Here is a 25,242-nt window from a genome sequence, read left to right as displayed (position 1 = left end):
TTATATATGATTCCTATAATGGAACTTGTATCCTCTCCAGGATACCCGAGCCAACTACTCTCTACCACACTCTACAGTCCCATCTGGGACACTATTCCATAAGTCATCATTATCAGTAATAACCTTCGATCCATTCTGAAAAGATAGGACTATATCCTAACTTGCTGCAACAAAGGTACTACATCTACCACCTTGCCAGAACCATGTCAAGTTAATGACTCTTTTATCATATCATAGCTCTATAAATCATCAATTCATAGTTTCGACCTTCTCTAGGTAGTAGAGTTGTACTTTATTCCATACTGATACACACAAGGTATACTATTCTCACTCTATAAGTGTCACCTTTACTTTGCAACTAGTCCAAACCTGCAGTGCGATGGCAACTCTTGATGAAACTCTAGCTCATCTTTGGAGTAATGAGTCACCGACTCTAGTTATCTCCCAACTGTGTCCTTTAAATATTCTTACTCTTAACTCTTAGCCGAGTTCCCAACTCCTCTGCAAATATAGAACTGCGTTACGGCATAAGCTGTACCAAAGCGAAGCCATCTCAAACACCCTCATCATGGAGAACCACGGGGATGTACGCAGCTCTACACAATAATCTCATGTCGATCTTGTCTGCGACTTACGGAGCGGACATCGAGAATATTGTATAGTTACTACGATACGTCCCGACAAACTAGGTCTCCTAATTTCTTATCTCTCTGAATCTTCTATTATCACAAACTTATTACATTTGGGTCATCTCGTGATGCCGGTGATGGTATCCTCATCCTTATCTAGGGCAACTATACTTTTAAGACTCACTTTTATGTACTCGTGTCTTACGAAATGGGCACACCATTTAAACCCATCTTGACAAAAATATAACATTTCTTGGAGTACGTATCCTCATGATAGATCTCACATGTCTACTAACTCTATTTCACATTTACGTGTACTCCACGAAAATCAAGACACTAAGCGAGGTAATCTTATATTTCAGGGTATAACGTAGAATCTAGAAACAAAGAATTACAGAAAAGACGAAGCAGAATCCTATACTCGCATGTGACTCTAGTAGACTCTTCCCAACACTTAGATAATTTTTCCCTATGAATCTGGAGCCTAAGCTCGATACCACATTTGTCACGACCCAACCTATGGGCGGATGGCACTAGGACACAGGCGACCCTAAAGCCCCGAGGCCGTAGTAAGCCTTAACTATTCATTAACCCAACTCTAAGGCCCATTTGGGCCCAATATCAAGAAAACAAGCGGACGAGTCGGCCATAAAATGGACTTTCCAACGGGAGTTTTCGACTCACCCGACCTGTAAACACAATAAACAATCCATTGGGAGCTCGGCTCACCCTCCACATACTCATCAACATAATAATAAATGGGAGCTCGGCTCCTCATCCAATCCATCAAGCAGACTTAAAATATTAAGTTTCTGGTCCAACATGAATATAATATTACGGACCAATTTCAAATAATTCTGCTAACACATGCGGAAATTCTAGGAGTAATTAAAATTACACAATATTGATAAACAACTGCGAGGTAAAAAGGCGAGTTAACCCGAACAAAATATCCTCCTGTGGCTGTAAAAATTTTTGAGCAGAGTGAGCGTTCGACTCGGAGAGTAAAATATCAATCTTAACTATAATCTCTATAACTATCTGAAACTAATGCAACTTTGTAGAGTGAAATGCAACATACACAACATTTTCACATCATAACATCAAAAGGTAATTTGGAGCACTCACACACACCTGTAGTATCAATCATAACATATGGGGTGATCCCTATCTGACTCTCTTAAATCCAACTTTGGTGCGGAATTACTCAAGCTCGGACTTCCACTTAATAACCAAATCGAGGTCGTGAATTACTCAAGCGTGACTACCCCTCGAAGGATCGGGTCAATGAATTACTCAAGCCGTGTTGCCTGGTCCTATCCATAGTCCACACCACATCACCGCGCACGCAACGCACGCACTTTGCTCCAAATTACCACAACAATATTCATGGCACATTAACAGTTATGAATGCAACATAATTCCTGCCTAGAGTTTAACTAAATAAATATATGCATATAAGTGATGCATGTGCATGCTGAACATAAAATAATATCGAAATTACAATTAAAATTAATATTTTACTCACGGACTTGGCGGTGGTCAATGTGGGCGGAGGAAGAAGGTCGGCGCTTTGACAATTTTATTACAATCATTTAATAAATTTGACTCAATACAAACAAAGAAAAAGACCAATACGTCCTAAGTCGTGTAGAAAATCGTGAGTCTCCCTATACCTAGGACCTACCCAACTGCAAAAGGGCTCAAAACACACTTCTATATCCACAATCCATATATCCACAACTCAATCACATCACACAGCCCCTCCCGCCCATCAAATCAATTATTCATCACAATATGTAAAATTTTAATTTAGTCCTTATAATTGATCATTTTTGCAAAAACTGCTCAAATAAGCTCTAAAAATTATAAAACTCTGCCCCGCGGTCATTAGAAATATTACTAAGCTATTGCAAAAAGAATCGTAATTTTCTAAGTTACCACGAATATTTTATGGATTTTCAATCCTATTTAAGCACTAGAAAATTACGAAAAAGAAAGGTTCCGGTTTACCTTTGCCGATTCGACTTGAACGCGCTCGGGATGCTGAGAGCCAAAACCTCGATCCAATTCGAGACTTTTCCAGAGTGGTGCATGCGGTAGGAAATTCACAGATCCGGACAACTGTCGAATTTTCGCGAATTGAGGATACCTACACGAAGCCCAATAATAATATATAAAAAATCAGGGGTGTTACATTTTCTTACAATAATAATTAATTAATTATATAATAAGAGATAATTATTTATAATGACGAATTATATTACAATAAATAAATGGGAAAAATTTAAATTTAAAACTTTAAATTTTTAAAATATAAAATTAAAATTTGTAGAATTTGTCGTAATTGAGAAAGGAGGAGTGAGACGTATAGTGAATCCATTTATGAGAGAGCTTTCAAAGAAAGAGTTGGACCAACTGGCCCGATTGTTGCAACTAGTGGTCGTGGGTGGTTGACAGAAAATGGAAGTGCCGCTTTCTTACCCGAAAATAGACTTGTTTTAGGCTTTTTTTTTTTCAATAAAGAATTAATTCAAACCAATTAATTCAAACCAATAATTTCATTGCAGGTGTGTGATTGTGATTGTGATTGCGATTGCAAAGCATGATTGATTTAAAAAAAAAATATATATATATTATTATTTAATATTTATATTTTAATAAAATTAATTAAATAATTTTCATTTTTTATGAGTACACTATTTAATTTATATTAGTAAAAAATTTTTAATATTAATTTAAATTATTATTTAATTTTTATATTTTAATAAAATTAATTAATTAATAATTATATTTTAAAAATACTATTGTTTAATATATTTATCTTAATGAAAATAATTAATTCATCTTTATAATTTGAAAAAACATAATATTTTACTAACATATTCCTAAATAAAAATATAAATTATATATAAAATAATTTTTAAAATATGAAAATTAACTATTTAATTTTATTAAAATAGAAAAATTAAATAGTAATTTAAATGACATTAAAATTTATTAACTAACAAAAAAAATTAATAAATATGCTAAATAATTTAACAGATTAAAAATTTAAAAACTAATAACATTTATTTTAAAATAGATAGATTAAGTAAATTTTATTATTATCTTTATTTCTTTAAGTTTATATTTTTGGAAATTGTTTGGCTGTTGATGTAATAACTCACGGCTACAAATTAGTTGAATCTTTATTTAACCGACAAAATGGACAACACATGGTGCTGAGGAGAGGAGCCTCAGCCTCTAATTGGTACCAACTATTTCAGCAATAGGAGAAGCTGGTGCCTGGTGGATCCTGAAACTGCAGACCTCTTTTCGGGTTTCACATTCATTCTCAATTTTCCAATGTTCCTTTCATTCTTCATTTAAAGGGAAGCAAAAAAACAAAAACAAATCTCTGATATATGTTGGGGTATATACAGGTGAAATTTTATTTCCACTTTTGGTACTGTATACCATACGCCATGTGAGGCGAAAAACTTGTGCATCAAAGGGATTCAACTCTCAAAATGACAACTCCTCTGGAATTTCTTGAAATCTACAGGATAAAAAGCTTTTGTATTTTCCTTTAAGATCTCCACCTAACAAGATATGGTATGGTAAATTCCCAAGTTGGCAAGAGAGAAAAACAGGTAAACTAAATGGACCATTGATAGATTAGTGCTACCTTTAGGATGAAATGATGGAATGTTCTTTGACAAAGCTGATTGCACCAATGTCAGGAAAACCTTGCCTAGAATATCAAACAAACAAAATGATATTAGAAATAACTAATTAAAGCATTAGGTAGACATTCAAAGTCTGCAATATCACAGAAGACCTTCAGCCTAGCATAACAACAAAGGCAACTCTGCAGTAGCAGAACCAGGATTTCAAGTTTGGTTGTGGAGGGGAGGGGTGGGTGGGGGGCGGTAGTATGACACATAAATTTTCATAACAATCATATATATGAATGATAACAAAGTAATCATTTCTGTAAAATAAATTTCCAGAAAAATCATTAAGAGAGAAGTACCTTATTACTTTCAAGAAATTTGATTTTAAGTTCATGCTTGTTGCAAAGCTTTTTATTGTCAACAAAAGTACGTTAATAAGAAAATGAAAAAATTAATTCCAATACATCATTATCACTCACCATCCAACAATTTTTTCCTTGAGATTTTGAAAAATAAATGAGAAATAGTTGTTGGTGAAGGGGGCCTTTATTGGAGAGGAATAATAAGTGGCAAAGAAAAAAGTAAATGGTATGGTTGAGAGGTGTTCCAAGTGGGGAGAAAAAAAAATTAAAGCTTAGGTTCTTTTTGTTTTATGGAAAATATTTTTCGCATTTTCTAACATTTGCATCGCTCAAGAAAATGGATCAATGAAAAATATTTTCTTACTAAGCCATTTTTTAAGAAAAATGACTTTCTGACTTTGACAATCTAGAAAAGTGAAAACACTTTATACATTTATGACATAAATACATACTATTAATTTAACATTATAATCAAAAAATAAAAAATATTTTTATGGAAGACATTTTCCATATTTTTTGCGAAACAAACAGACTCTCATTGTGTTATAATTGTAAATATAATAAGGCTATATATAATGAATAAAACTAATGTCTAATGGTTAATAATGAGCTTGTAATAAAGCCTATAAAAATTAGTAGATCAAAATGAAACTAAATAAAGGAATTGTGTTTAGGCATTATTGGGTTAATATTGGATCAAAATGAGTAAATAATTGGATTAATATTGGATCAAAAAGAGTAAATAATTGGGTTAATATTGGAAGAGGTGGGGCTGTAAAACCACACCACCCTTCCCCACCCCCCAACCACGCGATGGTCAGGACTTTGCTGAATGAAGCATGCACCAAACTTGCTGTTTCAAAATTGAATTCAGCAGTCAACTTTTCAACTTTCCCTAAAAATATACTTATGTGTGGACTAAAAAATTATAAAATTTAAAAGGTGAATAACTGAAAGGTTATTTTTCTTAAAACAAGGAGGACTAAAGGGTATATTTTGCCAGAAGACAAGAACCATTTATTTCAGTTTTGAAACGCAGGGATCCAAGTGTATGTTTTCTCAATGTCAGGTGGTTTTTGTAATTTACCCATGGATAAAATTTCAGATCCAACCATGTGTAACCTGGCAATCTTTCAAGTCAGGATCAGGCCACATGACAATAAAAGCTACACAGCCAGGTCAGGCTTGGATCAGAAAAGAAAGATGAAAGAGCTTGTGTGACCCAGTCAAGAACTACCCCTGCCTGAAAATGAAGAGGTATAAAAGGGATCAACCATACTTTATAAGAGGATTAAAATCTCAGCAAGTACATATCAGTAGGCCAGTAAGTACATAATCTTAACCATTTCAGAAGAAATAATCCCTGCTATTGGCGTCATGAAATAGATCTCATCCAAAAACAGATGATTCTTTTGAATAGCTAATCTTATATTATGAAAATTCAGGTCATATATTTTTCCACTTACCTGTAACACTCTTTTCACCTTCATTGACATTAATTAGGAAGGATGTGGTTTGGTTATCCTTCAACTGCAGTTAAATGTAGAAAAATAAATTAATTCACATCAATGAGTTAAACTAGTCATTAATAGGAAAGGAAAAACATGCACACATTAAATAATCATGTTTCTGTATTTGACCTTGGATAGAAAAGCCTTCGCAAGTTCTAAGGCATCTACAGATGAAGGACCCTTGTTGTATGCAGGCATGAATTTCCCATTATGATAGCCAGCCAGGAAGTGATAAGCTGCTTGGCCAGGTGAGAGCTTTGATATTGATGGAATAGTCCCAGAACTGCTCTAATACGAAATACAAAAAATAGGGGAAAAAAAAAATTAAACATCTATAATGGCAATGACAAAGGAGTATGAAACGATGTGACAAAAGTTTTCTTCAGATATTTGTAGTATAATCAAAGTAATATGCACACTTATAAGCTGCACAAGGCATACAACAGTTGAACCAAGGAAATGGATCTTGAGAATGAGAAAATTGAAGACTATATAATTAGTGCTTGTAAAGCCTCTAAGGGTCTGATGGGTTGAGAGCTATCCTTGAAGTAGCCCTCATCAAGTTATGACTTTTTTGTCATTGCCAAATTGACTTCCTCTTAACCAGAAAGACAAATAGAGCTCTATGCAAAGATTGCAAGATCATTCCAGGAGAGACTTTAATAAGTCAACATCGGTTAGTGGTCTTGGAATGTCAAGTTTAGTAACAATTCAAGTAAGGTTAGAAGAAATAGTGTAGCTCGAACAAAGTAGTGAGAGTTCAAAAGAGTAAAGCAAGTGAAGTTTAAAAATGAGTTTCTCGAGTCCGAAGCATGGAAGCTGGATATGGAGGCCAATGATATGTAGATACAGATGGCATCAAAGATTAGAGAATTAACTAGAAAAGTACTTGGAGAGTCTAGAGGACATGGACTATCCTCAAAAGAGAGATGATTATGGAACAAGGACGTACAAAAGGCAATGAAGAGAAAGAGGGAATGGTATGAGAAATTACCTAAGTGTGATAATAATGAGGCATATGAACAGTACAAGATAGCAAAGAAAAAGGCAAAAAAGATAGTTAGTCAAGTAAGAGCGCAGGCCTTTGAAAAGTTATATGAGAAACTTGGAACTAAAGAAGGGGAGAAAGATATTTATAAATTAGTAAGGAGGAGAGAAAAGAAATGTCAAGATCTCAACCAAGTTAGGTGCATTAAGGATAAAGAAGGAAAAGTGTTAGTGAAAGATAATGACATTAAAGAAAGATGGAGAAATTATTTTGATGATCTCTTTAATAATAGTCAAAATGGTAATAGTGTGAATATCTACAGAGTAATAGAAAAGAATGTGAATTATACTAGAAGGATTAGATCTTTAGAAGTAAAGGAAGTACTTAAGAGAATGAAAGTGGGTAAAGCATGTAAACCCGATGAAATACCAATTGAAGTGTGGAAGTGTTTGGGAGATATAAGAGTGGCATGGTTAACTAAATTGTTTAAGAAGATTCTAAACTCAAAGAAAATGCCTGATGAATGGAGGAGGAGTATTTTAGTACCCATTTTTAAAAATAAGGGAGATATACAGAGTTGCTCAAACTATAGGGGAATTAAATTCATGAGCCATACTATGAAGTTGTGGGAGAGAGTTGTGGCACATCGACTACGTCATGATACTTCTATCTCTCCCAATCAATTTGACTTTATGCCCGGTCGTTCAACTATAGAAGCGGTCTTTCTTATTAGAAGCTTGATGGAGAAATATAAAGACGTGAAGAAAGATATACACATGGTTTTTATCGATTTGAAGAAGGCTTATGATAGTGTTCCAAGAGATGTCTTATGGAGAGTGTTAGAACAAAAGAGGGTATCTATTAGGTACATATAAGTGTTGAAAGATATGTATAAAGTAGCAACTACTAGTGTACGCACAGTGGGAGGGAGCACGAGATTTTCCTATCTCAGTTGGATTACACCAAGATTCAGCTGCAAGCCCTTACCTTTTTACATTAATTTTAGATGAATTGACGAAACATATACAAGAGAGTATCCTTTGGTGCATGATGTTTGCGGATGATACAGTTCTGATAGATGAGACGCGAGAAGGAGTCAATAGAAAACTAGAGCTTTAGAGAAGTACTCTAGAGTCAAAGGGTTTTAAGTTAAGTAGAACGAAGACAGAATACATTCATTGCAAGTTCAGTGAAGGCCGAACTGGTGATAGGGAAGGAGTTAGTTTAGATGGAGTGGTACTGTCCCAAAGTAATCACTTTAAATATTTCGACTCAGTCCTTGAAGTAGATGGAGGATGCGAGGAGGATGTTAGTCATAGGATTAAAGCCGGATGGTTGAAGTGGAGACGTGCCACGGTAGTTTTATGTGATCGCAAGATTCCCAATAAGTTGAATGAAAAATTTTACCGTACAGCAATACGACCGGTCATATTATATGGTAGTGAGTGTTGGCCACTGAAGGAGTCGTATGTGTCTAAGATAAGAGTTGCGAAGATGAGAATGTTAAGGTGGATGAGTGGCCATACTAAACTAGATAAAGTCCGTAATGAGAGTATTAGAGAAAAGTTAGGAGTGGTGCCAATTGAGGATAAGTTGAGAGAAGGGAGATTGAAGTGATTTGGTCATGTGAAGCGTAGACATACGGAGGCTCCAGTTAGACAAGTAGAACACATTAGGTTAGAGGATAGAAAGAAAAGAAGGGGTAGACCTAAACTAACTTGGAGGATAGTAGTACAACATGACCTAGAAGCATTACACATTTCCGAGGATTTAACCCAAAATCATTTAGAGTGAAGAAAGAGAATCTATATAACCGATCCCAAATTTTTGGGATAAAAGCTTAGTTGAGTTGAGTTGCCAATCCCAAGCAAACCACAATGCTCTAAACAATTTGAGTTTGGATAGGGAAGTAGAAATTGCTTTTAGTTCAAATTTCACATAGATAAAGATTTTGAATTGAAAACAAGGAGGGAAGAAAAATGCTTCAAATAAATCTTAGAGGATGTAATTGACACCCCAAATTTTCAATAGGTATTCATATTAATAAACAAGTTCTCATCCACATTAGTGAGTCCAATTTCCATTGATGACTTAAAGAATATATATGTACTATGAATCTCATTCAAAACCACATGCATTCATTTCAAATCCCTAAATTTCCCACCTATTCAAACACAACCTCAAGGTAGTTAAACTAAAGGCACCTTAAGAACAAATTCTTCTCTCAAAATGTTGCATGCTAGTGCCTGTTTGCAAGATATTCCCTCAAAAGAAATTCCCAAGAATACATAAAGTCTACAACTAGAAAACATTCTAGCACTAAACAACCGGGATACACTTACTAACTATGTTTGCTATGGTTCAATTGTCTTGTGAATTTTGTTGTTTCTTGATAAATGTCAAGTGACATTGTATGCTATCATAAATAGAAAATAACGTTTCTGCATGGCACAGCATCCCTCCCCATAATGCTTTTCACAGAACCAGTAAAACCTTCTTGTGCAACATGTAGAACTGGGGCATTTTAATGCTCATTCAAGGGGGGGACAAACCTCTGAAAGGTATCATCAATGAACATTTATCTTGATAGTGATAAAGTTTACAATTTTATGATGCAAGGAACATGTTTTTCTTTTCCTTATGCAGATATATAAGTGCACAGAACATCATGCGATTTATTACCTGTCAGAGGTTACAAGGACAACAGCTATTGGGAATTTGAAAAGACTAGGGCCTGAAGAATTTTTAATTGGAAAATATGGGGCAACATCCTGTGACGAAAGAACAACCCCTGAATCCGCAGAGACCAACTGATATGTGCAGCTCTGGATGATATCCTCAGGTGCAAATAGTAGAATCACAGAGTCATCAGAAACTAGAAGCCTGAAGTTAGCAGCCTCCAGATGTAAATAGTGGATTGTGGATTTCACAATAATACACAAGATCAAAGGATTGAGAATTTAACCTTGCAGGTAAAGGAATGCCTCCTCGTGCAGATATGACAGGTTCAGACAAAGTAGCTAGTGCCTCTTTAGTTGCACTAGCATCAGAAAAAGCTTTACCACATAAAATGAGTGAAGCGCAATCAATATCAGCAGCTATAACATTCTCATTAGCTTGAGCTCCCAGACGAACAGCATCCACCACACCTTGGCTGCAAGACGAAAAGGTAAATAAAGAAATCAACAAAAGAAACATCTTCATCAACATTTGCACCCATCATAGCTCATCAAGGAAGAACTGACTACACATGCATAATCCTTCAAAAGTTCAAACATTAAACAGATATATCCCTACAGAAAAATAATTTTGTAAGAGCATAAAACATTTGTGCCTTGTTAATACCGCGAATCAGCCCCGAAATGATGCAATAAGTAAACTACACTGCTGATATCACTGGTGGTGTTTCTGTAGTCAATATTATATATTTGTATTAACAGGGAAACTGGTGGTTACTCATTGCATCACATAGGACCAAAAGAACTGACGGCCCCAAATGATCTCTTTTGTTTGCTTGGATTTGAAGCTAAGATACAAAGCCACTCCCTATCAGTTGAGCTGGTGACCAAGGATATCCTTAAAAGATGAATATAGCATCATGAAGAAGATAGTTAAAAGTCATTCAAGAAAAGCAACTTGAATTTGTTCAGCTATAAGCTGCTCAAGGCAACAAAGCAATGAATGTTAGAAAGGTTAAACTACCTTATGGACGAAGCAACATAAACTGTCAAAGGACAAGAATCATGGGAAATGGCACGAGAGGGAACTTTCCAGAGTACATTGGATAGACTAAATATGGCAGAAGGACTATCACTTATTATGCGAACTTTTGCACTGCATTTTGATGATGAAGCAATAGCACCATCAAGAACATAAATATCTGAGACAGATGATATATGTGTTGTGACCTAACAAGAATGAAAAATAAATGTCAGATGTAGCAGAAAAGACAAGCATCACAACATGTTCCAAAATAAACATCATTACCTATCACACATCACTAATGTTTTGTAATACTTCTTTTAGGTAAGTAAAAGAACAGTAAATGCATCGGTAATTAAAATATTAATTTATTCAAGTTATTCGATTTCTTCTTCAAGCACTTGTGTTGTAGAGGGATCAGGCTTGGTAAAATTAGGAATTTTAGGTTTTCAACTATAAGAAAAAAGATTGAAGGGCTTGATTTGAATAGCATTTCACTGGATGAGATGTGATGGAAATTGGAAAAAAATAGCTCTTAGAATTGGAATTCTAAAGCATTGTTGCGAGGACATGTTTGCTGGGCCAGCAATGTGAGACTAGAATTTAAACTTATGGTTAATTATTGCTTCGGAGAAAGAGTTGGAAAAATATGCGAGAAATATAGTTTATGTTGGAAATGCATGCATAAGCTTAAAGATTGAATAAAACAAGGAATGGTTAGAATTTCACGGATGTAGTATCCAAGGTTCAGTAGCAGCAGAATTTAATAAAAGAGAAAGAGAAGAAACAGAACGAAGAGAGAAAAAAAAAAACAGAAAGAGAGATATCACATTAGACATGTATGCCTTCAAAGCAAGCGAAGATAATCAGTACTTTATCATCAAAAGTATACGAAAACTAGTAATTATATTGATATAATACAGAAACTCTCAAAACTTTTCCTTGCTCAGCACAGTGCCACAGATTAAAACTCTTCAATAAAAGATTAAAAAAAAAATCTAGTTATTAGCAAAGGAAAAGACCCTCTCCAACTTAAAGAAAATATGTGGGAAATTCTAATAACTAGCAAAAGATTCACTTGGCCTTGAAAAAAATATTTTTAAGACTCAAAATTCTTAAGGGACACTACACCTAGCTAAAAATTACACAAAAATTTTACATTTTTCTGCAAGAAATTCACTTATTAATTCACTATACAGAGAAAATACAATAATTGATTTAACCACCCTAAACTAATAAGTACACATGGTAGGCATCATATAAATGTGTCCTCACTGATCTCCACTTGTGAACTCCATGAAGAGATCCAAAAGCTGCAGAGATTGAATATTAGGTGAAAACAGAGAACACGGCCATTTGGATACATCAGTAAAACATGTTGAAATTACAGGGTAAAAACATGCATGTTTCAGCAGTTTACTAAATTGTGGCTTGGAAATTTCAGAAGCTGCTCCAAGGGCATTTCCTCTAACAAGAACGGGAAGTCCTGACAAAGATTCTAATAGGAAACAAAAAATATTAAGCGAAATTCAGTTATAGTTTAGAAATAGCATTAGAAAAAAAAGGTGCAGAAATTTACCTGCAACAGTTGCACCCTTCTGCCGTAGCTCAGAAGTCTTCAAGTTTCTAAATGCTTTATCCTTCACAATTACACCTTTTCCAGCTAAAGCCCAATTAAGACCACATGCAAATCCAGTGTCCTCCCTGTCCCTGCATTAATGACGTCTGAGAAACATTGACAAATTGTGTGACTCTGAAGTCTGAAGTGGGATTGTATCAATATATCGAATACTGTTAATCATATGCAAATTAATTTGCTAGCATTCTCAATCTCATAAACACTTTATCATAGATAGAACAAGACAAACAAACACATTGACAATAAAGTAAAAACCCCATCAACAAGCATTTTGAGCCTTTGACAATGGAAAACATTTTGGTTAATTAGCTGCTTCTATTAATGGTTATAGAACCATGCCAACCTTCCAATTTTCATTTTTCCCTTTACTAAGAGCAAATTTGAACTCAGCATGCTCCCCAATAATTCTTCGTCTCCAAGAGGAAAAAAAATGATTCCATTAATATAAAATAAATAAACTTATCACAAAGGTGGCATAGAATCCTAGTATTACTTTCAAATATGTAGCATTGCCAAGAAACTAATATAGTTTTGAACACTGGAAAGTATCCAATCAGGTCATACCTAAACACAACAAATTTCTGAGTTTCATAAAACTTAAACATCAGGATCGTAAGCTAGAGAGAGAGAAGCTAATACAAATTCCAGATAGATTCTGGGACAACAACATTTAATTGCAAACTCATCAAGTGAAGATTCACCTAGGAAAATTGACTGTTTCACCATCCTCCTCAACTGATGGCACTGAAACTACGTTCTGCAGTAGTCCAAAAGCGAAAAAAGAAAAAACATTAGATGGTAAACATTGTTGATCAAGCATGTCCAATTTAGATGGTAAATTATGAACAGAACCGAGAAGTAGCATTTACCGCTTCAAAATTAATGACCCAGTAACGAAATCCCACTAAAAAGTTGACACTTCATACTGATTAAAATTAAACCTCAATAAATCCTAAACCCAAGATGACAAGGTACGAAAAACTATGAGAACATATATAGGCAAGCGAGTACATAGTGAGACAGAGAAGGACTCACACGTCTCGGGTAAAGCAAGAAAGTAAGAGAAGCAGTGGGTCTGGAGAAGGAGCGAAAGAATGAGGGGTCCAGAAAGCGTTTGATCACCAAGTTGTTCATTTTATGTTCACACCGCTAACAACAAGAAGCACGAGAGAGACTGAAAGAGAGAAGGAGACGAAAGTGGTCGAAGCTCAGAGCTCTGTGAGAGTTTAGGCCTTCCGCTGTTTTTTTTTTTTTTTGAAACTACACGTTTCAAAGATCACCAGCCCGACGCCGGACAGGCCCAAAAAGGAGGCAAACGCTCCTCCTAGTGCTATATATTGAGAGCCTGCCATCCCATCTCATCCTTACGGTTTAAAACTTCCACTGTTATTTGTCCAGTAGATCCATTTTATTAATTTTTTCTTATTATTTTTAAATGATTTTTGTAAAATAATTTTTTTTCCTTGTGTCATTTGCATTTTTTTTAATGTTGATTTAGCTTATAAAGCTTAGAATTTAAACTCTGAAATCTCATAAATATCAATATATAATTTTAATATTTTTTTTATCAAAAAAAATTAATATTTTCAAATTAAAATTTATTTATTACTGCATTATTTGAATTTCTATGTTTAAAATTTAATAAAATTTTCCCACCTCTGATAAAATAAATTTCAAAACTAAACAGAAATTCGTAGAAAATGAAATTTATGTCCAATACAGACCAAAGAATAAAAGTTGCTAAATCTCTCTTATACAAACAAAATTTAGCATACAATGTTCAGATACAAAGTGATAAAAAAAAATTAAATAAATGGAGCCATTCAGAGAATACTGGAGAGTTCTTTGGAGGGAAAATTGGAAGATATTTTCTACAATTTACATGGTCAAAATTGCATCCTCTCCAATAAAATTAATAGCCCAGTTCTAAGAAATAATCAAAAGGTACACTACAGGAATGAACTGTTATATGCCTGTAATGGAATTGCTGCTGCGCTTGTGGAAGCTGCACCCTTAACTTTCTTATGTGATCTATCACTAGGTTTGTTGGCTTGCTTTGATTTCCGTTTCTTTGAACTTGTTCTCTCTTTCAACACTTCAGGAGTCTGCTGTTGCTCTTTCTCAGCTTGTTCTGATAAAAGAACGATGTCATCATCCTTAACATTAGTGGGTATATGGGACGACTCCTTTGGTTCTGCAGCTTGAATATTAGGCTCAATAACTGACATTCCTGTCAAAGTGTAGTCCACCAAAAATGTGCTTCTAACTAGTCGGTCTATCCTGCTGAAATGCCTCTGGGAGTATGGTATAAGACCTTCAAGAAACTCCTCGATCCCTCCAATCTGAAAGACAAAAACATCAAATAGGCATGCTCAACAAGTAATTTACAGATAGTATTACATCTAACATAGACCGTGTCTATGGTACAAAATTCCTAGAATTATTTCTCATATAACCTTGAAATAGTTAAAAATAAAGTTGAGCTACAGCCAATAATCACCTCTAGAATCTGTGTCGGAGGAAGGATGTTGAAAACTTGAAAGAGCACATATTGTGCAACATGACACAGCTTCGGCTTTGTATTCCATTCGCGAACATACTCGAGAAGTAGATGAAATTCTTCCTTACCAACAGCACGTAAGGCTTTCTCCATCTGATAGTCAACTCCCCTCTTCCTGCAGGACATTTGTTAAGATATCAGAACAGTGCGGACACAAACACATATAGACATATTTGTATATATTATCATATCCTCGCTTACCCGCATAGTTCAGCAAATAACTCAAAAAGTTTATGAGGTCTGCGGAGTTCAAATGCTATTTGAATAGCTTTAGTGTAGTCAGCATCTAATACAGCATTTTCTAATTCTTGGCCTTTTAAAACTCCTTCCTCCTGCATACATAACAGGATGGACATATAAAACAAATTTTATTATCAATAAATTGAACATAGAGAAATAATTTATGAGAATTAAAGTAATGTCAGCTAATATCCAATACTGATACTACATTTGTTATTCCATGTCCAAGTAATGAGAGAACAATAAAGCTTGCAGAAAAAATAGGCCCATGTTCTTTCTTGCTTGCTAAAGACAAAACTAAAATAAGGCGAAGATTATTTACCTCTTTACGAAAAGCTTCCTCTTTATCAGCAGCAGTTGAGTCATACCACAGATTAACAACTGCATCACTGCCACCGGTTGCAAACATTTCTGTCTTTTTACCAATTGCCAAGGCCCAAGCCTGCAAACTAAAATTTGATGATCAAAATAGAGCACAACAAAATTGGTTGATGATTTAAAGGCTTCCCAATTCTGTGAATTGACTATGCATGAAAAACAAACAAATTTTTTTTAAAAAAATAAATAAATAAGTTAAATAAATTTAAACTTGAATATACATGCAAAAGTCCTTGGCATCAATCATGTGCATGCATAAGATAGGCAGCAAAATGCTAAAAGAATTCTGGAATGAGCTGTTGCCTTAAAAGTTGAAGTTAATAATTTGCACCGTCCTAATTGAGCTCGTCTGCCATCTTGGAATGTTAGCAGTTTTTCATTTAGTTCTTACTGATATTTGTGTTAAGCACCCATCCAGTGGAAGCGAGCAGCTGTAATAATTAAATTTTGTTTTCTACTGAGAATCTAATAAGACAGTGAAGTCACAAATCAGAAGTGGATTGCTAAGTACTAAGTAATGTAATACATGCTAACTAACATGACTACCCTGGCCCCAGACCTCATTCATCTATCTACCTCACCAGCTTTTGTGTTAGTTTTATAATCCAGAAGAAACTTAAATTTCTAGAAACAGCCACAGGATAATCTATCAAAGAAACTCTTTTCACTGCAGTACTTGGATTTCTCTTTGATGCAGGATTAGTTTTTATGTCAATTATGCATTTAGAAGTAGCCTTTATCACACATAAACCCCACTTAATCACTCTCCAACTTGGCCTCACAGAAATTTAACAAGATTGAGGATATGTCATAAGACATGAGAATACTGTTATTCCCGACTTTTAGCATTGGTTGGTTACTTTATCCCAAAGCTGATATGTTGTGACTCCTATTATAGTAGTGAAGTTGATTAAAAATCACTTTGCAGTTAGTACACATACTTGGATAGCAATTTGTCTCGTTAAAAATCTTCTGTAAACTGAAATTTAAGCCAGGTTAACATCACAACAATTATCCTTTGCAACCATACAAATTGATAGCACCACTCATGCTGCCTAGCTTTTCAACTTCTTGATCATTTGCATGAATACAGGCAGTGCACATATGTTTACAATTTGTGACACTCTAGAAAACTGTAGGCTATGATGTCTGCACAGTTATGCCAAGATCCAGAATCATTTAACCAAAGGAGACAAATTTTTAGAGGTGAATAGTTCAAAGAAAACAGAGAGAGTTTCGTCACCTTGTCCTCATGTTGATCATATGTGGCAATGCACTCATTCGTTTTTACTGTCCATAGCTTTACCAAACCATCAGCACCTAAAAATAATAATCAAGTAGATTAAACATCATCCAAATATATAGAAATTCCATTAAGGAAAAGCAAGATCCATTACCACATGAAACCAATTGGGTGCCACGAGTAAGAAATGATGCTCTCAATACACTTGATGTGTGCCCTTCAAAGGTTTTTAAGCAAGATCCATCAGCTATAGCCCATATCTTTATTGTTTTATCACCAGAAGCTGTAATCACACATTGATCAACTGGTGAGAACTCTACGGACCAAATTCCTCTTTTATGCCCTTTAAGTACAACAACAGATACCAGATTTGGAAGCCTCCAGACACATGCGGTCCGGTCCTGAACAAAAAACATTCATATTTGTCAACTACCAGAAAAAAAGAAGAGAGAACTATGAGCTATTGATTCGTGTGCCACAGACCTGAGAACCACTACATACTAAACTATCATTCGGCGCAACAGCCAGAGAGTTTATGTCCTTATCATGAGCTGCAACAACTGCTTTTGCTTTCAAATTAACAGGCTGGTCCATGTCATCTGAGATACCATCCAAATTCCATACCTTGATGGTTCGATCACTAAAAGAGAATGACATATGTTATTGATCACCAATTTGTTGTCATATAAAAAAAAATATATATATATATATATATATATATATAAACAAATACTTTTTATTTAATCCAAAACAGAATGACTTTCACAGACTGGGAAAAAATTAAAAAAGAAGCAGGATTTACCTAAACCAAATTATGAATAGTGATGACCAGCTGAAATTAGCTTGATTGTTTTCAGGAAAAAAGCATTTAGAATTGGCATCAAATTGGATGAGAAGAATAAGAGAAGGTATTTTCCACACTTAATTCTCTTACGCATCAATGTGATAAAAGAAAAAACTAAAAGAAATGAAAGCTAACAGTTTCATTTATAAATAGACATAGATTGTTCATAAGTTTCATGATACAAATTAATAAATATGCATGGCTAAACATGACCATAGCTTCAAATAACAGCCACTAAATTAAATTAAATTAAATTAAATTATTGCCTATGTAACATGCATTATGTAATGCTAAAGGGCATAACAGCCATTAATAGTACAACAACAGACATCCAAGCATAAAACAGCATTTTTTTTATGGTGGCTGGTTTCATTTCCCCAGTATCCCCCACTCTTTTTGCTCACAATAAGGTTATATTTTAATCTCCATTTTGTTTTGTGCTACTTACTGAAGTTGATTGATGACAATGAATATAAATTATGGATTCAACATCTTTTTTTTATGTATATATGTTCATCATTCAGTTGCATTTCTTAATTAACATAGTGGCAGGCCACAACCATTAATATAGGGCACAATGGCCCTGGTTCTACTGCAAACAACTGCAATTTAGATCTAGGATCTAAACTTCTTAAAACAACTGATTTCTCAATTTTGGATATTGCCTCTGAGAGTAGTTATTTGCTCATATAACATTATGTAAAAGACTATAGCCTACAGATATAATTGGTGAATACATGTGCCAGAAAAAGTGCTTGCCTGCTGCCAGTAACAAAGAAATTCTTCCACTTCTTTGAAAGTGCGACAGCTCCAACACCTCCCATGTGACCTGTGCCAATACCAATGCAGTTTCTGCTTTCTGAATCCCATAACCTTACCTATGTACAAAAAAACTAAATAAAATTAGTCCATTATGGCTATACAATGTAAAAAAATTGAAGGCAAGCCATCTACATCCACATTATCAGAAGAAGGAAAGAAAACTTACAGTATTGTCCTTACTTCCTGTAACTATAAGTGTCCTCCCAGATCTTGATATACAGGTGTCAAGGCTCAAAACAATTTCAGTATGACCTGTCAATACATAAGCGCATGACATAGATTCCAGGTCATACACTCGAATCTGCATTATGCAAATTGAGATACATAGTAGGAATCAGAACTTCAGAAAGAAATTTAAAATGTACAGCATGCACATGCATGCATAAATGAAAGTACTCTAATTCTCGAGACAAGCATGCAAGACAGTGAAATATCATCACCATAATAATATAAGGAATAGTTTAGTTAGTATATTCATGAACACAGAAAAACCGGAAAACTAGGGTTAGATGCTCAATGCATATCATATCTATCGTATCAAAGCACCAAAAATCGTCTTTTTTCCTTTCTTACAAACAGTTAAATCTAGAGATCATACTAACCTTTTAGCAAATAGATATGGTAACTGATATGTACTGTTAATCAAATACAATATCAAATAGACTACTTCCAAAAATATGGTACCTAAAACCTTTTCGTCCATACAACAGCACATAAAATGATTTAGGTAATTAGGTTAAGGAAATTGTCAACCACTTGCCTGTTCAAGATTCGTAGCAACAGCAAGAAATTTTTCCTCCTCACCCAAAAATTTCATATCCAAAATCTCTTCATTGTACCCAATAAGCCTCTTGCTCAGTACTAACTTGAACTTCTCTTCAGGGTGTTCAACTGGTATGTAGTACAGAAACTGCTGATCTGCAGTCACACAAAGCAATCCTTGATCTAAAGGAAGCATAGTAGCAGCAATGAAGCCTCTTTTTGATTCATCAGCATCTGAGGTGACAGTAACATCTGAGGACTTTTGTTCATAAAGGCAAATCGCACTGTCAAAACAGATAAATAACGAAAACTCATTTCAATCTAAAGACAACCAATTATGTTCGACAATTAAGGAAAAACATGGCCAAGCAGCCTCCATCGCCCCTTAATCATACAATTACTCAAAAAGAATTTTTATATTAATACCGTTCAGAGTTCCATATCCGTACAATCCCACGTTCACCAACAGTGACAAAATAAATTGCTGATGATCCATTTCTGTCTTTTCCAATCTGCTGACTGTATGAACTAAGAAATGAAGAAAATTGAGTCCCCGAAGGAATTACACAGAGAGCTTCCAACACCTCATAACTTGGAATTGTCATCTTGCAGACATAGCCATGAAGGTCCCACAAGTTCACGACCTAAAACCATCAAAGCATCAGTATCTGGCATTCCAGTTAACAAATTGCCTATGCCAATAATGTCATCATCTGGTAGCCATTTGCAACAGACTGAATAAAAAAGAACGCTAATCAAACTTTATGAAAACCAGAGGCAAATCTCAAGGTCATCTTTATCCTCTTCTTGGACCAACAAACCTACTTGACTTCTTGCATTTAAAGTGCTTTGTATTCTATTTAATGATATTATTGTCTGTATGGTACCATTAAGGAAGAAGATTTAGGCATGTTTAGCATTTGACAGATATATTTTACCATTTTGGGGTGATGTTAGCCAAAATGTTACCTTATCTCTTCCAGCACTAAGTAACGTCCATCCATCTTCAGATACTGCCAAAGAGGTCACTGCTGAAAAATGTCTTTCTAATGTTGCTATACACTTCTTGGCTACAAGATCCCAAACTCGTACAGTTGCATCATCACTTCCGGAGAAAAGCTATTAAATAAGAAGCACACAAAGATTAATCAATGACCGAAAGAGAAAAGGAAAAATCATAATTCACTTGTTGTGATCAAAATTATGGGAATTCACTATATATAATGAATATCAACAGATATTGCAAGTTTCTGATCTAGTCATCCAACAACAGACCTCCATAAAACATGGAAAGAGTTAGTAATCATCCATAAGGAAGTTTGTTAAAGGAGGTGAGAGAGGAAAAAGATGGTTTGTGCCTAACATTCATTCTATTTTCCAATAAATCACCTCTTCTACACCACATTTAACTGCACTACAAAGCATGAAATATACTGCATTTTTATACATTTAACAACATCAGGTTGAAAGATAAATAAACACAAACTGCCTGCCAACTTTATGGACAATGTCCATAAGAAGATCCGAAAAGATCTTAAGGATAATCTACAGTGGATTATATTTAATGTTGTACTAACTATACAAATTTCAGGAGAGAACATCTATCAGAAAAACACGAAGGTATTTGGGCATTACCCATTGGGCATCAACTGGTCGGAAGACATATTATAGATTCAAGTATATTTGGCACAACAACAATAACAAAAATTAAGCCTTAATCTCAAACTAGTTGGGGCCGGCTGTTTGGATCCTACTTGGTACCTTCTTATTAATTTCCTAGATGCAAAAATTTTATTTTCTCCTCAAATCACACATCCTTGATTGCATAACTATTGGTGATTTGAAATCATAGCTTGGTTGCTATTGTCCAACACAACATGATTAAACCTTTGCTTTCTCTCATAGGCTTCTTTAGTTCTGAGTTGATTTTTCATTAAAAAATCCACTTTCATGAAGTGTGTCCAGGCAATGCACTTATACCATACGTTCTAGTATCTTACTTTCTCCATATAATTAGGAGTCATGATTCAAGATACAATATATTTCCAAAATCAATATTTTAAAACAAGTGTAACAGTTCAATCAAACAAAAGAAATTGGCAGATAAAGTGTAATAAGTAAAAAATTGAAAAATAGGAAGCAAATAACAGTATAATACACCTTTTTACTTGAAGCTTTGAAACTTACAAGCATTTTATTTGTATCAGGATGGAATACAATACTTGTCACAACCCCTTTATGGCCTTTGAAGTAATGTGTGCAGAAGCCACCATCAACATCCCAAACCAGGACTTTTCTATCGGCTCCTGCAGTTGCCAGCAAGCCTCCAGATCCATGGCAAGCTATGCCCATCACAGGACCATCATGGCCCTGCAAAATAGATACAAATACGTTCAAAAATAAGCTCTTCCCGGAAACAACCATGTATCTCGCTTCACCCATTTTTTCACTTACTATTCTCCCATTTCCTCCCACCCACTCAAAACACTTTGCAATAAATCCATGCAATGTGAAAAACGACATAAAACATTCCCAGTTCAACACCTAATACCCAATGAACCAATCTTATCAAAATTTAAAGATTTAGAAAATAAATAGAATAATCCAAATCAAATTGAAAGTTCTCTCTTTCTTTTTAAACTGCACTTAATCCAATTTCTAGCATTTTCTTCATTTTCCCATTAACCAGACAAAACCCAGTTCAATTCCCAATAAAAACTTACCTTCCAAGAGCGCACGCTCTTCATAGTGGATAAGTCCCAGACTCTAATTTGCCTACTGTGACCCGCAGAAAACAGCAATTTATCATCAGGGCTAAGTGCCAACGCAGTGATGGCCTCGGTGTCACCTTCGATAGTCGCCCTTATCGACGCATTCGCTGAATCCACAATCTTGACGGCTTCACCACAAGCGCAAGCAATAAAGGAGCAGTCCGACGCCACCACGAACGGCCCCCCGCTGTAGAACTGCTGCAGCGACGGAACGCATCGGTAATTCTTCTTCATTTGTACCGAAGCCATGAACAGCAGTCAAATTTAAATTGATAATTATGAGAATCTGTGTGTAGATATAGGGCAAATTCTTAATAGCTATCGAAGAAGCAGCAGAATTTACTTGAAAGATAGAGGGGAAGGGGAGACGGGAAGAGATAGCGAGCAAGGGTTTTGCTAAGCTGGTCAAGTGGTGCTAGGGTTTAAGGTTGGTGGGAATCGTCTACGGCTTATCTTTTTTTGAGATTATTGCATCTCCCCTGAAAACTTCATTTGGGTCCAATTTTTTTTTTTTTTTTTAACCATGGCCCAAATCCATAGCTTACTATTACTCGAAACCTAAGATTCATGACTCATTAAGAACCTTTGTATTACTATCGGAAAGAAAATATTTTTTAAATATATTAATTTAAAAAATTATAAAAATTAATTTAAAATTAAATTTAATAAGTATTAATTATTATCATATTAAAATAATAAAATATTTTTTTAACATTTAAAATAATATTTTTTCATAAAAAGTAGTTTTGGCCACTAAATTTACTGTGAAACAGATTGTTAATGCATCGAAATAAATACAAGTGAGCTAGAGAGTAACCCTAAAACTTTCAAGATGCAGTAGTTAGTGAAATTTTGGAAGTGTAGAAGAATTATATAAGGGGAATGCGCCTTTGAAGGTGGTTAATTGAATAGTGAGTCAGATGTGAGTAAATGTAGAGGTGGTGAAGTGCGGTTGTGGAGATAACATCAACAAATAATTACAAAGCAATTGCCTTAACTTTTTTTTTGTTAAAAAAAAAAATCAGTTTATTCGGGCATGATTGTCACGACCCAACCTATGGGGCCAAGACTAGGACACAGGCCACCTAAAGCCCCGAGACCGTAGTAAGCCTAACTGTTCATTAACCCAACTCTAAGGCCCATTTGGGCCCAATTTCAAGAAACCAACCGGACAGAATCCGGCCATAAAGTGGACCTTTCAACGGGGAGTTTTTGACTCACCCGACCTGTAAACAAAATATATCATCAATTGGGGAGCTCAGCTCACCCTCCACATACTCATATCGGCATAAAAATAAATGGGAGCTCAGCTCCCTCATCCAATCCATCAAACATGCATATAATTTTACAGGTCCACATGACAATTTATATTACAGACCCGAATCATTTAAATATTTCTAACACATGCGGAAATTCTAGGAGTAAATAAAATTACAAAACTATTGATAAACAACCTGCGAAGGAGAAAAGCAGGTTAACCACAATAAAATCCTCCTGTAGCCTGAGAAAAAATATTGAACAGGAGTGAGCGTTCGACTCAGAGTAAAATATCAATTTTAACCATACTCTCTATAAATATCTAAAACTAATGCAACTTTGTGGAATGAAGTGCAACATCCAATAAATTCACATCATAACATCGTAAAGGTAATTTGGAGCACTCACACACCTGTAGTATCAATCATAACATATGGGCCGATCCCTATACTCTCTTAAATCCAACCCGGTGCAATTACTCAAGCTCGGACTTCCACTTTATAACCAAATCGAGTGTCCCAGCGAATTACTCAAGCCGTGACTACCCCTCGAAGGATCGGGTCCCAGCGAATTACTCAAGCCGTGACTACCTCGTCCTATCCATAGTCCACACCACATCACACGCACGCCAACGCACGCACACTGCTCCAAATTACCACAACAACATCCATGGCACATCAACAGTTATGAATGCAACATAAATCGTGCCTAGAGTTTAACTACATAAATATATGCATATAAGTGATGCATGGGCATGCTTGAACATATAATAATATCGAAATTACAATTAAAATTAATATTCTACTTACAGACTTGACGACAATCACTGTGGCGGCTGGGCGGAGGAAGAAGGCTGTCCCGGCTCACCTGACAATTTTTTTACAATCATTTAATAAATCTGACTCAATACAAACAAAGAAAAAGACCAATACGTCCTAAGTCGTGCCGAAAATCGTGAGAATCTCCCTATACCTAGGACCTACCCAACTGCAAAAGGGCTCAAAACACACTTCTATATCCGCAATCCATATATCCACAACTCAATCACATCACAGCCCTCGTGGGCCCATCAAATCAATCATTCATCACAATATGTAAAATTTCAATTTAGTCCTTATAATTGATCATTTTTGCAAAATCGCTCAAATAAGCTCTAAAAATTATAAAACTCGCTTGCGGTCCTTAGAAATATTACTAAGCTATTGCAAAAAGAATCGTAATTTTCTAAGCTACCACGAATATTTTATGGATTTTTAATCCTATTTAAGCACTAGAAAATTACGAAAAAGCAAGGTTCGGGTTTACCTTTGCCAATTCCGACTTCTGGAACGCGCTCGGGATGCATAACAATCGTGGGGTACCCACAACCTCGATCCAATTCGGAGACTTTTTGGTCTATCCGCCGAAATTCACGATCCAGGACAAGCTCGAATTCCGCGAATTGAGGATACCACAAGCCCAATAATAATATATAAAAATCAGGGGTGTTACATTCTTCCCCCCTTACAGAAAATTCATCCTTGAATTTTACACAAGGCAGAATAAAGTACATTATTACACATTGAACAGATAAGGGTACTTGCTACGCATGTCCCGTTCTGACTCCCAGGTGCACTCTTCCACTGACTGGCTCCTCCACAAAACCTTAACCATAGGGATCTGTTTTGATCTTAGTCTCACTTGGTAGTCCACTATGGCTACAGGTTGCTCCTCAAATGTCAAGTTCTCCTTTAGTTCTATTACATCCGACTGTAGTACATGAGAAGGATCGGGAATGTATTTCCTGAGCATAGAGATGTGAAACACGGGATGAACGTGAGAAAGGTTGGGTGGTAGCTCCAACCGGTAGGCAACTGCTCCAACTCTATCAGTAAC

The 25,242-nt window shown here is 35.3% G+C and overlaps 2 protein-coding genes across 8 annotated transcripts; both read right to left on the bottom strand.

The window, feature by feature from the left end:
• Positions 1 to 3,802: 3,802 nt before the first annotated feature.
• LOC110647191 (uncharacterized) lies at positions 3,803 to 13,872 on the bottom strand. Of its 7 annotated transcripts, none has more exons than XM_021800905.2 (12): positions 13,526 to 13,872; positions 13,192 to 13,247; positions 12,431 to 12,561; positions 12,272 to 12,349; positions 12,127 to 12,164; positions 10,852 to 11,057; positions 10,115 to 10,303; positions 9,832 to 10,032; positions 6,291 to 6,444; positions 6,117 to 6,180; positions 4,300 to 4,365; positions 3,803 to 4,213 (listed from the first exon to the last, which is right to left on the bottom strand). In XM_021800905.2, exons 1-12 carry the CDS (start codon positions 13,622 to 13,624, stop codon positions 4,137 to 4,139), a joined length of 1,359 nt encoding a protein of 452 aa, XP_021656597.2. In that variant the 5' UTR covers positions 13,625 to 13,872; the 3' UTR covers positions 3,803 to 4,136. The 7 variants fall into 7 exon arrangements, 4 of the variants coding, with proteins under 4 accessions (XP_021656597.2, XP_058000299.1, XP_058000300.1 ...); XR_009147694.1 differs by lacking the exon at positions 3,803 to 4,213 and adding an exon at positions 5,738 to 5,893 and having other exon boundaries at positions 13,526 to 13,821; XM_058144316.1 differs by lacking the exon at positions 12,127 to 12,164 and having other exon boundaries at positions 12,240 to 12,349; positions 13,526 to 13,820.
• Positions 13,873 to 14,227: 355 nt separating this feature from the next.
• Positions 14,228 to 22,558, bottom strand: LOC110647190 (protein TORMOZ EMBRYO DEFECTIVE). The gene is made up of 14 exons (XM_058144314.1): positions 22,063 to 22,558; positions 21,527 to 21,709; positions 20,309 to 20,458; positions 19,766 to 19,983; positions 19,338 to 19,623; positions 18,744 to 18,878; positions 18,515 to 18,633; positions 17,395 to 17,551; positions 17,066 to 17,312; positions 16,912 to 16,988; positions 15,613 to 15,732; positions 15,252 to 15,382; positions 14,991 to 15,165; positions 14,228 to 14,832 (listed from the first exon to the last, which is right to left on the bottom strand). Exons 1-14 carry the CDS (start codon positions 22,357 to 22,359, stop codon positions 14,440 to 14,442), a joined length of 2,688 nt encoding a protein of 895 aa, XP_058000297.1. The 5' UTR covers positions 22,360 to 22,558; the 3' UTR covers positions 14,228 to 14,439.
• Positions 22,559 to 25,242: the final 2,684 nt, after the last annotated feature.

Source organism: Hevea brasiliensis, chromosome 3 (genome assembly GCF_030052815.1).
Source record: "Hevea brasiliensis isolate MT/VB/25A 57/8 chromosome 3, ASM3005281v1, whole genome shotgun sequence".
In the NCBI taxonomy this organism is placed as follows: domain Eukaryota; kingdom Viridiplantae; phylum Streptophyta; class Magnoliopsida; order Malpighiales; family Euphorbiaceae; genus Hevea; species Hevea brasiliensis.
Note: the sequence above shows the minus strand (reverse complement) of the source record. Positions and strands in the feature narration are given on the sequence as shown.